The sequence below is a fragment of the Arachis ipaensis genome, chromosome B3 (assembly GCF_059453495.1).
Source record: "Arachis ipaensis isolate K30076 ecotype BB chromosome B3, ASM5945349v1, whole genome shotgun sequence".
In the NCBI taxonomy this organism is placed as follows: domain Eukaryota; kingdom Viridiplantae; phylum Streptophyta; class Magnoliopsida; order Fabales; family Fabaceae; genus Arachis; species Arachis ipaensis.
Genome location: NC_142438.1, coordinates 15,808,168 through 15,822,121, shown reverse-complemented (window position 1 = coordinate 15,822,121; position 13,954 = coordinate 15,808,168). Strand labels below are relative to the sequence as shown.

Sequence of the window (13,954 nt, the reverse complement as noted above, 5' to 3'; positions counted from 1 at the left end):
TATGCTATATTTTTTTTTCAAAGTCAGATAATTTTATTCATGAATTAAAAGAAACATATAGGTGTCAATATATGGGACAAATAAAAGAAATGGGAGACTTCCAACGTTCTACTATAGATGTAACATCATATAATAATCTAATAAGAGAAATAAAAAGCAAAGTGCTCATCAATTAGGAAGTGGAAATTTGTTGAAGCTCTTTCTGCAGCTTCAAAGTCGACGCCATTATCTCTTCCACATTAGTTGATACATTATCAAAGATAAACATGTTCCTAACCTTCCATAAGGACCAGCTCAAAATCACCATCATCATTCTCTGAGAGGAGCTATTGGGTTAGTTACGCAAGAACTCCCATTCTCAAGTTCCACCAAACATAGAAATCAGAGTCTTCAGTGCCTCTTCTAGTAGCTGGTAAGCCCATTTTGACTAAATTTTCTTTGATTTTACACAATGGAAGATGCAATGATTGATTGTTTCTGGAAATTGTAGGCATCTTCGGCAGGTAAGTTGAATCGATGGGATGCGATGATAAAACTTTTGCAGCACTAGAAGCTTTTCATGGAAGCCCCTCCAAAGAAAAATCTTAATCTTCGTTGGGATTTTCAGCTTCCACAGTTCTCGCCACAAATTTTATTGTCTCATAATCTCTGGACAAAATTCAATGGGAGGATGCGAGAACCCATAAGCCACACGGTACCCAGTACTCACTTCATACAAACCACTTTTATTAAGGGCCCAATAAATTTTATCTTCTCCACCCCCAATTATTGTTGCTAGCACACGCTGACTAGTGCCCGAAAAAATACTTCTAATTAGAGTTTGATTCTACTGACTATTAGAAAGTATTAAGTCTTTGACCATCAATAGTGGTTGATTTTGTAGATTGGAAGTTTCAGATGAAGAAACAACATAAGGATGTGGAGGTGCAAGCCAATGATCGCTGAAGATTCGGATATTGGACCCATCACCAACTCGCCAAACCAGCCCCTTTTCAACAACTTTACGCCCTTCCAATATGCTACGCCACCCCCCACGAAGGTATTGTTCCGATATCTGCATTCATTATAGAACTGTATCGAAAATATTTACCTTTGAGGGGTCTAGATAGGAGTGATTATGGCTGAGAGGCAATTTTCCAACATTATTTTTCTAATAGCACCAAATTCTGAGCCCCTAGATCTTAAAACCTAGTCCACCTTCTAGTTTCGGTCTTGTGATAGTATTCCAACTAACCCATGCTATTTTTCGCTCTGTACCTTTTTTACCCCACCAAAATTAGGAGAGTATGTTGTGAATCTCCCTAATTAAAGTGTTAGGAAGGCGAAAACATAATAATGAACAAATTGGGATAGCCTCTCCAATAGTTTTGATTAGAACATGCCTACCTGCAGAGGAGAGAAGTTTTCTTTTCCACCCTTGAACTCGCTTCCTCACCTTGTCCTTGATTTCTCCGAAGGTGGCGTTTTTTTATTTTTGAATTGTAGATGGAAGACCCAAATATTTATCTTGTGCACCAATATGAACAATTTTCAATTTCTGAGCCAATAGTGATCGAGCAGCGGGAGGAGTATTATTACTAAAGAATAGAGCTGATTTATGCAAATTAACTTTTTGGCCACTGAACCCCTCGTATGACTGGAGAAGATTGAGAATATTTTCAAAATTATTTTCTGACGCTTTGCAAAAAGGGATTGAGTCATTCGCAAACAATAAATGATTAACAATAGGACATCTTTGGTTGATCTGAATACCTTCAATAAGACTTTTTGCTCTACCTTGTTTAGCAAAAAGGATAATCCTTCTGCACAGAAAAAAAAGATAGGGAGATAGAGGGTCTCCTTGACGGATACCTCTATTTGGTTTAAAAAAAACCAAAAGGTTGACATTCAACAACGATAGAGTAAAAAATTGTAGTCACCACCTCCTGTATCCAACCAATCCACCTAGTTTCAAATCCCAGCTTCTCCAAAATGAACTAAAGAAAATGCCACTCAACACAATCATAGGATTTGCTCATATCCAATTTAATAGCCATTTCACTCGATAGGCTCCTCTTCTTTGTCTTTAGATAGTGCATAGATTCATGAGCGATTAGGACATTGTCTGAAATCAATCTACCCTTAATGAAGGCACTTTGACTAGGGGTGATCAGTGAAGTCATAAATTTCTGTAGCCGATAGACTAGTACTTTAGAAATAATCTTATACACAACTGAGGAAAGGCTAATGGGTCTAACCTGTGTCATATCCTTTGTATCAGGAATCTTAGGAATGAGACAGATTTGTGTATGGTTGAAACTCTTTAGTAGTCTACCACTGACAAAGAAACTGCGGACAATCTTAAAAACATCATCTCCTATTAAACTTCAATAGAATTGAAATAATTTAGCCGTAAATCCATCATCACCAGGGGCGCTCTGGAGGTGAACATTAAAGACCGCTCGTTTTACCTCATCAAAACTGATTAGTCTAGTTAATTTTCTGTTCATGGTTGCTGGAACTTTGGTTTCAAAATCTTCGAATGCATGTGCCGGATTAGCTTGGTTAATCGATGTGAAGATATCCTTGAAGTATGTTTCAGCTACTTGTGCAATTTTCTCACGGGTGGTAACATACGTACCATCATTCTTTTCCAGTTTCCAAATTTTATTTCTCCGGATTCTGGATTGAAATGATTGGTGAAAGAAACTTGTATTTTTGTCCCCTTCTTTTAACCACTTTACACGAGATTTCTCCCTCCAATAGCTTTCCTCCCGAATGTAAGCATGCTCAAGTTTATTTTCCAAGGCTTCAACCTGTTCTCCCCCTGTAATACCCTCCTCTCTGAGAATTTCAAGTTGAGATGTGAGTTCACCAATGTCCTTCTTCGAATTAGATTTGTTCTGTTGCTGTCATTGAACAATACGGTGCCTACAATGCTTCAATTTTTGAGCCAAAACAAACATTCCTGAGCCATCCACCCATTCCTTCCAAGTTTCAATATAATTATCTGAATTTCTTCAATACCATACTATCTCTCCTGAAACTTAAACCTCTGATTAGATTTTTTCATGACCGAATTTGTATCAAGGAGGATAGGCGCATGATCTGAACCATTTTCTGCGAGTCGAGACAGCGAGGCTGATGGAAAATAATCCATTCATTTACCGTTTGCAAGTGCACGGTCAAGCCGCTCCCTGATCTAGTCCTGCCCTCGTCGCCTATTAGTCCAGATGAACCTTCTCTCAATCATACCAAAATCCTTTAGTCCATCACAATCAATCAAATTCAAAAATTTAGAAATAGATGAAGCTGATTTTAACCCCCTCCTTTCTTTTCATCAAGGCTCACTATAGCATTAAAATCACCCATAATTACAACTTTTCCAAAGAAACGTTGTACAAAAGAGAAATGTTCTGTGTACTGGATAGACCGAATCCCATCCAAGCTATTTAAATGTACTCCAATTAGCCCCCTATAACAGTTCAAAGCATAATCAGTTACCTTGACAGCTATGAAAAACTCTTTTTCAGCAAGAATCTCAACCGTTGTGCCCTCCTTCCATGCTAAAGCCAATTCACCAACTGTACCCGTCGTCGAACTAACAATCCTCCAATCCGTAAAATGACAAGATCTCAACTTACTTTTTACCAGACGAGATTGATTTTTTGTTTCACATAGAAGCACAATCTCGAGAGAGTGGGATTGACACATTCCTTTTAAGGTTATGAACTGTCATGAGTCTTCTCAAACTGTGATAATTCTATGAAAGTCTCATGACAAATTAAAAGAAATAAATAAAAAAGAAAATAAAGAAAGGATTAAAGAAAGAAATAGATAAAAATTAAATATTGACCTAGATAGCACAAAAAATTTTATTTTAAAAAAAATCTTAACAGAGCAAGATGAAAGAGTACGTACTCGTAAAAAATTCTAGACGACACATATTTTTTGGAACTATCTAAAATGCATTCCAATTATGCTATATGAATATAAAGAAATAACTACCAATTATTTATGGTATAAAAGTAAATATTTAGTATTCATAAAAAGTTTACTACGTTATTACAAAAATTTGATTATTTTATTATGATAATTTAATTATCTTATATTTTTGAATAAAAAATATTTAATAAAAGAAAAAATCACTCTTGACCTTGACAATAGTATATATTGTATATGATGACAATCTTAAATGTAAAATATATATATATATTTATATTGTATGCTCTCACTCATGAAATATGAGTAACAGTGGCGGATGATATACATAGAACCCAATCATAGATAAGTTTAGGTACCAATCCTATAGAAAATATAAACTTTGGCAACTAATTATTTTGTTAAAATATAACATGTAAAATAATATATATATATATAATAACAGTATCAATGAGGCAATGATTAACCAAACTCATTAAAAGATCAGAGATACACATCTTTTAGACTTGAACAGTTGAACAAGATTCTCTTTTGTGGAGGAGGCCATGTTTATAGTCTTTATACTAAAATAAAAAGATAGAAAGTCAAACAAAAATTTCCAAATACAAAAAGGTGAAAATTATTATCCTTGGTGTATATTTGGCAAATTGGGTGGCCATGGATATTTTTCATTTCTCCAGCTTTACATTTCTTTGTCCCTATTTTCTCTAACGAGAAAAGTATTAAATATAGTGAGTTGTTGAAATCAATCCCAACATTTTCTTGATATCTTTGCTTAGTGATACCTCCCTCATTGTTTATTTTATTTTACTTTATTTATTTATTCTAAAAGATGGTTAACTTTTCAATTACCATTATTATGCTTGATATTAGATGGGAAAAAATGATTGAAAAAAAAAAAAGAATAAAAGTGATAAATTCTCTCCGGTCTTTGTTTATTTTCATTTATTATAAAAAATAATTATACATCAATTTTATATCATAAATAGTAAATAGAGATTAAAAATAATCTTTTTTTTTTCAATAAGAGAAACTAATTTTAGTTTTTATTGTGGTTTTACTTATTTAATTAATAAAAATAAAAATAAATTAATATAATTATTAAATTATTTTTATAATAATATTATTAAAATTTATAAATTAAAAACATATGAAAGAAATTTAATAACTTAATAAATAATAACAATAAAAAAAAACAAACATATTAGTAAATTTTTGCATGAGAAATTTGAAAAATATTAAAAAAATTGTGATAATAAAAATGCGTGTAATTAGTATTTATAAAATAAAAAATATTACTATTTTTTTTCCAATGTTCATTATTTAGTTTTTATTTATATTAATTTTTTTTAAATTTAATGAGATGAGGCCATTCTTTTATTTTTGATATTGAATTAACAACGGTGTCTTTTTTGAATTGTGAACTGTTGTGGTATTTTTTTAAATGTGAAACGAATTAATTTATAGAGTAAAAATTGAACCGTCTGATTTTTGAGAAGTACAAAAATTAGACCGTCCAATTTTTGGATACAGAAATCAAATCTTCTTATTTTTGTATTTAGATTTTTCGATTTGTGTTTAAAACAATTTTTTAGATATACAAATCAAAAAGTTTTATTTGTGTACCTCAAAATTTTTTAATATTTTTTAAATACAAATAGAAAGGTCTAATTTGTACATTTCTCACAATTTTAAAAAATACTATAAATTAAAATATTTAAGTATATCACGCATTCCACTCCTACCAACAAAAATTAGCTACACGAGGCAAGTATACATTGGTTATCCCTAGTCCGTACTCTGCTTCCTCGACTGAAATCAACTTTACCAATGGTAAAAAATGTCATAAAGAACCATACATGATGGAAAAAGGACTCTTAAATAGGCCCATTGGAAGTGCTTTAAGAATTCATTTAAAAAAAAAAAGTTAACTACTTAGCTGCTAATAACCCTAAAGCAAGGTAAATTAATCAAGAATAGCTCACAAGATTTCGTATGTAAGATTGAAGAAGGTTCTACCATATATAAATAAGATGCTTAATGGGAAAGAGAAATGTTATTTGTACACTAAAATCAGCCACTAAAATTATCTACTAATGTATTTGTATATAAATACATGTATGATTTAATTTATTTTCAATATGTATTTGTATTCCAGCATGTATTTTATACTGATGGTTGACTTTGGTAGCTGATTTTGGTGTATAGGTAGCATAATCCAATGGGAAAATGAGATGAAAAAACATATGTAAATAGATTTTTTAACAAAATCATAATAACATGAACATGTTTTGTTATCCAGATTTTGGATCCAATATTCAAAGTAACAACACTATACAACATCAAAATTATGAAAGAACAAGAAACACTACATGCACATTGGTATTAAGTGAATAATACAAATTAAAACACAAATATATAAACAAATGCATGACCCAACAACAACAACATGAAAAAATTCAAATTTTGAACAACAATAATAATAATATAATTATTAGGCTGCAAGTCCTAATTCCTTTCTTTTTTTACCAACAAACAAGTCCCCTGATTTGATCATGCCAGGGAACCTTCCAAGAATTGTCATGAATGGAAACTGAGCAACCCCATGTTTCCTTCCAAGTGAAACTATTGACATTGGTGCTTGTGCCTTGTATGTTCCCAATTTAGGTTCTTTGCCACTTCCTTCTATCAACACCTTCAAGTTCTTGGCAACTAATACACCATGAGCACTTGCAAACATCCCTTGTTTGATTTCCTGCAATTTCACATCAACACCACATTTCCATTCATTTGATTTTCTTACTCAAACAAACAAGTTGACAATGTAAAAGAGTTTATATTTGGCATCTCATTATATATTCTTGAGCAAAAAGTATAAACACAATATGACAAATACAAAGAGACAAAGATATATGCTTTCTGTTCCTAGTTTTAGAAAGTATAAAATGATGACTTACTTTGATATCTGTAATATCTCCAATTGCAAAAATGTTGGTCTTTCCCTTAACTCTCAAGTATTCATCAACTTTGATCCTTCCTTCATCATCCAAATGATCCTTCAATATAGTTTCTCTAAGCCATGCAGAACCAACAGGTTTCCCTATACACACAAAATGGGAATCTGCATCTATTGTCTCACCACCTGAAGTTTGATATGTCTTATTTCCTTCTGCAGAGTTGTTATCATTATCCAATTCCACAGATTGTTCCAATTTCACATCAACTTTCTTTGATTTGAGCCACTTCAGTGTCTTCCTTGAAGCTTTTGTACCAATGTATTCTAGCAACCTTGACCCTTTGTGGACTATGGTCACCTTCTTCTCTGGGAAATCGACGGCGATCTCGGCCGCCAGCTCCACCCCTGTTGGACCTCCACCAACAATCAAGATTGAGTTTGAGGACTTTATCTTTTCATTTCCTGCCAGTGGAGAAACAGCTTTAATCAATAAAATCAAATAGACATATACCTTGAAATAGCACTAGAGCAAGTTATTATATGCTTGAATTTTGATTAGAAATGAACACACCAATAAATAATAGTATTTGAAGTCTAATAAAATGAGAGGTAAGTTGTGTCTCAAAGTGTTACCTGCTTTGTATTGGTCAAGTCTTTGAGCCCTGGTTTTGGGGAGAGGTTCTGAGTGGCCAGTGGCAATAACAAGGTAGTCATAGGCAACATGGGTGCCATCTTGTGTGACAACTTGTGTTTCAGAAATTGAGGCAGCAGAGGACACAACAAGCTCACCTTTCTTGAAGTAATCTCTGTGGTTGATCAATATCCTCTCTGCAAATGATGGTTCCACCAATGCCCTCAACCCAGCCCATGGAATCTCAAAATACTCCTTTCTGTGTTAAAGTCAATGCAACCATTACATCAATTTAAATCTCTCCTTTCTTTCATTCTTTCACAACATACTCTTTTAGAGAATAACAAACAAATGTAAAAATAAAAACAAAAACACAATTTTTCTATTTAAGAATAAACACTCGAGTTGACGTTAAGAAAAATTTTAGATAAGATATTTTAGTACCCAACAAAATTTTATTCTTCAAAAGTCTTCGAAAATTACTTCCGTCAGATTGATCATTTTATCATTTTAAAAGGGATTAATTTGTCTTAGACGGTATTTTTTACTTAATTGTCTTATAATAAAATTAAGGAGAATTGTAGAGAGTTATAAGAATTTATTAGTTTTGGCCATCAGTAACTATCAATGTTTAAAAATATGGAATAAAGTATGTTGTTAGATTACTAAACTAAAAGAATTGCAAATAGTTAAGTGATGATAAAAAATAATAAATTTTAATGATCTACTAGCATTTTTCTAAAATTTATTAAGAGCTTATTTCTCCAACACGCATATTAAAAATTTGATTAAAAGTGATAAAAAAACTAATCTATCTGACAAAAATAATTTTAAAAAACTTGTAGAGAATAAAAAATTGTTAAGAAATTAAATGAGATCAATTTATGTGATTACTCTCTGATTTCTGTCAGCATCAACTTCCCAAACACTTTGTTCCTCCCAAGAGAAAGAGTAGAAACAGTAGGACAAGAGAGATCCATTCACAGTTCATGTTTCTAAATAACAAGACATCATTATTGATAAACAACAAAACAAAAAAAACACTTGATTAAACTACAAAGACAAGATGGATTTTGCAAGAACATATAAAAAGACAGAACTCACGGATCAATAAGAGTGACACTAGCTTGATGCTGAAGAGTATATGCAAGAATAGCACCAGCAACACCACCACCTACTATCACAACTTTCTTCTCAGCCATTTTTGTTTCAAAAGTTCAAAACTTTGTAATGATTGTTGTGTTCTTCTCTCAAAAGAGGATAAAGGGAACTAAATATATAGATGTCATGCGTCACTGCATCAATCATCAAAGTAAATTAAAAAGGGTGTCATGTTGAATTTGGACGTAAACAACTACCAAAGACAAAACAAATAAAACCATAGGGTCAACTTCCCACAACCTTATTGAGGTGTCTCCACTGAATGTTCTTAGAAGAAAAATAGCCCAATAATATAATATTCAAAAATCATGTTTCATGATCAAGATATATTTTCCTGTGGGAGAATTAAAAAAAAAAAAATAAATTAAGAGAAAATAGTCTATTTTGCCAGCCTGCATTGTAGCTTGTTATATAAGAATTCTTATACGAAAAAATATTATAATCAAATCATATTACATATGATATTTTTTCTCTCTTAAATTATTTGAATAGTAACTATTAACATGATAAGTTGATTAAAAATATTTTCTTTAAAGATGTATATTTTATACATAAAGATATTATTTTATTATATTAATTAAATTGTTAAACCTCAAAAGAAAATTTAAATCTCTAAGCCTCTGGTTTTTCCTAAACCAATTGGCTGGTTTAATTTTCAAACATTAAGTTTTTTTCTTTCTAATGGGACCTAAAATGTGGCATGATCCGATGTGAAAAGATAAACTAACATGCCTTTGAAACTATTCAATACGTGTTCTCTTATAATCATTCGTTTTCAATTATTAATAATATTAAGATAATAATTATATATATATAATTGTGATCGCATGCTGGCGTCAAGATTCTAGGATCATCTTAGTAGAACAGAAAACTTCTTTGGAAAGAAAAAGAAAAGGAATATCTCCATAAGTAAGCATGAAAGAAATAATTCATTTCCCACTTGTTAATATCCTATTTCAAACTCAGAATTATTTTATTTGGTTTGGTCTATATCCAATTTATTTAGGATAAGATTATAATCCATCACTTTCATTAGCATTTGACTACTAATAATAACGTGGAAAATTGACTTTTCTCCTCCATGAGGCCATTACAATTTTCAACTAGATAGGTTGTAATTGGTTTTATTATGAATCTTATCCCTTTGTCACTTTTATTATTGTTATTATTTTTTACCTCTATCCTCCAAATCATGTAGTAAAATTCTCTCTCTTTTTGCGGTATAAATATTCATTTGTGAACTAGTAACTACAGGATCAAAGCTAGTTTGTTTATTCTAAGTCTTTGTTCTGTTATTGATTATCTTAGTTTCTTAGCTGTAATCAAAGGAATATATGTTTAAATGTTTATTCTAATTCTTTGTTTGTTGATAATCTAAGTTTCTTAGCTGTAACCAAATGTAAAACGTTGAAGGGTCATCATGAAAATGTTAGCTGTAACCAAATGTCCGGCATAATATTAGTGACAAAGAGCTTTATGAAATCTTTTGTTCCTAAGAGCTTTCCAGATTCTTCTAGAACCAGACAGCAGGTCTGTTTAGTTTCATCTCCAATATTCTTTATTTTCTGAATTTTATATTATAAAAAATGAAATCAAGAAAATAAAAGAAAAAATATATATAGGGCAAGCTTGAACCGATAGTTGATAAAAGTGAGAGGTAAAAACTATAAATACCTGAAGTCCATAACCTTAAAAATACAAACGAATAAAAAATTCTCAACGTTTTTCCCTCTAACTAATGTATCATATGTTATTATAATCAATAGATTCCCTTTTCTTTCTTTTTTCTAAATATCTCTAATTCAAATATTCAATATAGCAGATTGAATCCTCCACGCCAAGTTAGAATTCATCAATCAAATTGATAAACAAATGGAACATGGAACATAGAAAATCCATTAAAAAAAAAAAGGGTACACATCCCACTATTAATATGAAGTTTGGTTAGGTTTGTGACATAAGCAAGTAAGATGAGACAAACATGACTGAATTCCCACCCAAATTATGCAGAAAAGAAATTGAGATATGTAAGAAGAGCATATAAGATATAAATATTTTGAACACAAAATCAACTAATACAAACAAAAAACAAATTAACTCCTTTACCAGTTAGGTGGGAGAGATACATCAAATAATAATCATGCAATCAATTCTATTCAAACATATAGTTTTGTCAATGATACAACAATTAAATAGTAAAATCCATATCCTGCTTCCAACTTACATAATTATACATCTCATGAAAGTTAAACATTGTTTGTATAAATATTTGGTACAATATGGTACAAATAAATTCTTATTTTCTATTGAGGAAATTACAAACTGAAAATATGTATATTGATTTTGTACACACAGCATGTTCATATAACATGAAGAACCATTATTTTAAGGATTGAGTCCCATCTGTTTTCTTGTTTTACCTACAAATAAGTCTCCAGACTTGATAATGCCAGGGATTCTTCCACTCATTGTCATGAAGGGAAGTTGTGCCACCGCTTCTTTCCGCCCAAGTGAGACGATTGCCAATGCCGAATGCGGCTTGTAAGTGTCCATCCTATTCATACATTCTGTTCCTGCCTCCATTGTTAGCTTCAAGTTCTTTGCTACCATTTCGGCCTGCTTATGTGCCAAAAACCCCTGCTTGATTTCCTGTTGTAAGATGGACATTAATGAACTTCCTATCAGATTGACTTGTAGTGAAATAAAAAATGCCGCATATCTTCAGCAACAGAAGTAATTTACTTGGGACAAAATCAAAGAGACTCTTACCTAAAGTAACACAAGTGCACAATCACATAAATCTATAGGTATGCAAAGATGTCCCTTTTCAAAATTCAATGTAAACAGTATGCTTGGTGTACATCAATACATTAATTTTAGTTACTAGTAGAAGAACTTCAAGTCTTCAACACTAGAGAAAATTCTGGCAATAAAGTATGATATCTCATCCTAACTTAAAGATGAATACAGAACATGAAAAGGAAAAGGAAAAGAAAGAGTAAGAATAAGTAAATTGTTGTGTTTGTTATCTTAGCGTGTGATTTAGAATATATGTAAAACTTTGGTAAGGTAAGCGCTTACCGGAACATCTGTAATATCCCCGATTGCAAAAATGTTGTCCTGACCCTTCACTCTCAGATGTTCATCTACCTTAATCCTTCCTTGATGATCCAAGTCATTTTTCAACACAGTTTCCCTAAGCCATGCTGTAGCAAGCGGTTTCCCTATGCATAAGAAATGACAATCTGCCTCAATGGTCTCTCCGAGAGAAGTTTGATAAATCCTGTGTTGTCCTCCATCCACAGCAGAGTTCAGATCAACTGATTGCTCAAGTTTTACCTCGACATTCTTCGATTTCAACCATTTGAGAGCCTTATCAGAAGCTTTTGCCCCTATAAATTCCATTAGCCTTGTTCCCTTATGCACTAGCGTAAGCTTCTTATCCGGAAAATCAACTGCTATCTCCCCTGCAAGTTCCACACCAGTGGGACCTCCTCCAACAATCAGAATGGAGCGAGCAGATTTTATCTTCTCATTTTCTGCCAGAGTAAAGGAACTTCATAAATCAACCACTAGCTACACCAAATCAATGAATCATCACATGGTTAAAACCCATTCTACAAGAACATTCACACAAGGCAAAATGACCTATAATCCTGTAACAGAGTTCCACCATGTTCCTTTTGTTCATTTGTTTATCATTTATTCATATCACACAATAAACCCCTTGTAGTTAATCCAAAGACAGTAGCCTAGAAACATGATGTTTGTCGTAGATGTAGACTCAGTTTTAAGTGCATAACTTCTTGATAAAGATATATAGTTCAAAAATTTACCTTTTGTGTACTCGTTAAGTCTTTCAGTCCTCGACTTAGGGACAGGATCTGAATGGCCAGTGGCAATAACAAGATAGTCATAGACAATCTGGTGGCCATCGGCAGTAAACACTTTCGTGTCAGTCACATTGACAGCACTGGATACAATAATTTTGGCATTGGTGAGGTACTCTGCATGGTTGATCAACGTCCTCTCCGCAAAGGGTGGCTCAACTATTGCCCTCAAGCATGCCCATGGAATCTCAAAATACTCCTTCCTGGATTCAATTCAATTGCACTCAATTCATGACAAAATAACAGCAACAAAAACTACAATGTCACAATGCGCATGTAAAGCCCAATTCAACCATATTGCAACAACAATAACAACACCCTAATTAGTATCATCTATCAACATCAAACTTGAAACTTTACAATCCGGGAAGTTCTTCTAGGAATGAATTACAAAGACATTGGAAGAAGATACATTTTTTTCCTATATTCTGTCCATACAAAATTGAAACCAAAGGGAACAATTCCTTTCCCCATGTCTTGTGTCTCATCATCACTGCATTTTGTGTCATAAGAAGAACACTTAGTTCGATGATAACACGTGACATCAATGAGGACCAACTTGATTCACTGATTTGAAATTTCTGATCTTTCGATACTAAACCAAACTTGACCTAAAAGGACAAAAAATGAAAAAGAAAAAGCACACATTGTAAAACCGCTAAACCCCGGTCTCTCTTGCATAAACCTAAAAAACCTTAAGAATCAAATGCGATTAAAGGAAGGAACTAGTGCAGCACTTAGCTAAAATCTGAAGAAACATAATTAAAGGGAGAGAAAAAAACAAGTAAGAAAAGGAATCAGAAAAAGTTGGAAGCAAGAATGTACGGATCAATGAGAGTGACATAGGCATGGAATTGGATGGATTTAGCGAGGAGGGAACCAGCAACGCCACCTCCGATGATGACCACTCTCTTTCCCGTTTCCATTTCGCTTCCGAGTTCAATCGATCAATCACAGCTCTAATTTATCTGCTACACCTCCCATGCCAATTTGCCAATTGTCCTCCCCAAACGCCAACTCATATATCATCATAATAATAAGAATTTAATTTTAAGTTTTTAACACATAACAAAACTGTTTTTTGTGCATTTAATTATGTAATATTATATTATTAAAAATAATTATTATTATAATAAATAAATAGTTAAATTAATTTTTAAAAAATTATTTATTTGTTAAATTGATTTTCAAGTCGTTATTTTAAATTAATTATAGAGTAAAGTATTATTTATGTCTCTAACGTTTGGGGTAAGTTTGAAATTTGTCCTTAACGTTTTAAACGTCTTATTTGTATTCCAAACGTTTCTAAATCGGATCAATGTTGTCCTACAGTCCAAATGACTAACATTTAGTTAACAGCGTTGCATACGTGGACGTTAAGTAAGTAAGCCCAAA

At 32.3% G+C, this 13,954-nt stretch overlaps 2 protein-coding genes across 2 annotated transcripts; both read right to left on the bottom strand.

Annotated features, from left to right (window-relative positions):
- Positions 1–6,156: 6,156 nt before the first annotated feature.
- Positions 6,157–9,050, bottom strand: LOC107629781 (uncharacterized). Its single transcript, XM_016332668.3, has 5 exons — positions 8,910–9,050; positions 8,613–8,803; positions 7,511–7,767; positions 6,879–7,339; positions 6,157–6,676 (listed from the first exon to the last, which is right to left on the bottom strand). Exons 2-5 carry the CDS (start codon positions 8,708–8,710, stop codon positions 6,416–6,418), a joined length of 1,077 nt encoding a protein of 358 aa, XP_016188154.1. The 5' UTR covers positions 8,711–8,803; positions 8,910–9,050; the 3' UTR covers positions 6,157–6,415.
- Positions 9,051–10,796: 1,746 nt separating this feature from the next.
- On the bottom strand, positions 10,797–13,622 carry LOC107629780 (uncharacterized). Its single transcript, XM_016332667.3, has 4 exons — positions 13,385–13,622; positions 12,506–12,762; positions 11,751–12,208; positions 10,797–11,318 (listed from the first exon to the last, which is right to left on the bottom strand). The coding sequence occupies exons 1-4, from the start codon at positions 13,483–13,485 to the stop codon at positions 11,055–11,057; spliced, it is 1,080 nt and encodes a 359-aa protein (XP_016188153.1). The 5' UTR covers positions 13,486–13,622; the 3' UTR covers positions 10,797–11,054.
- Between the last annotated feature and the right edge of the window lie 332 nt (positions 13,623–13,954).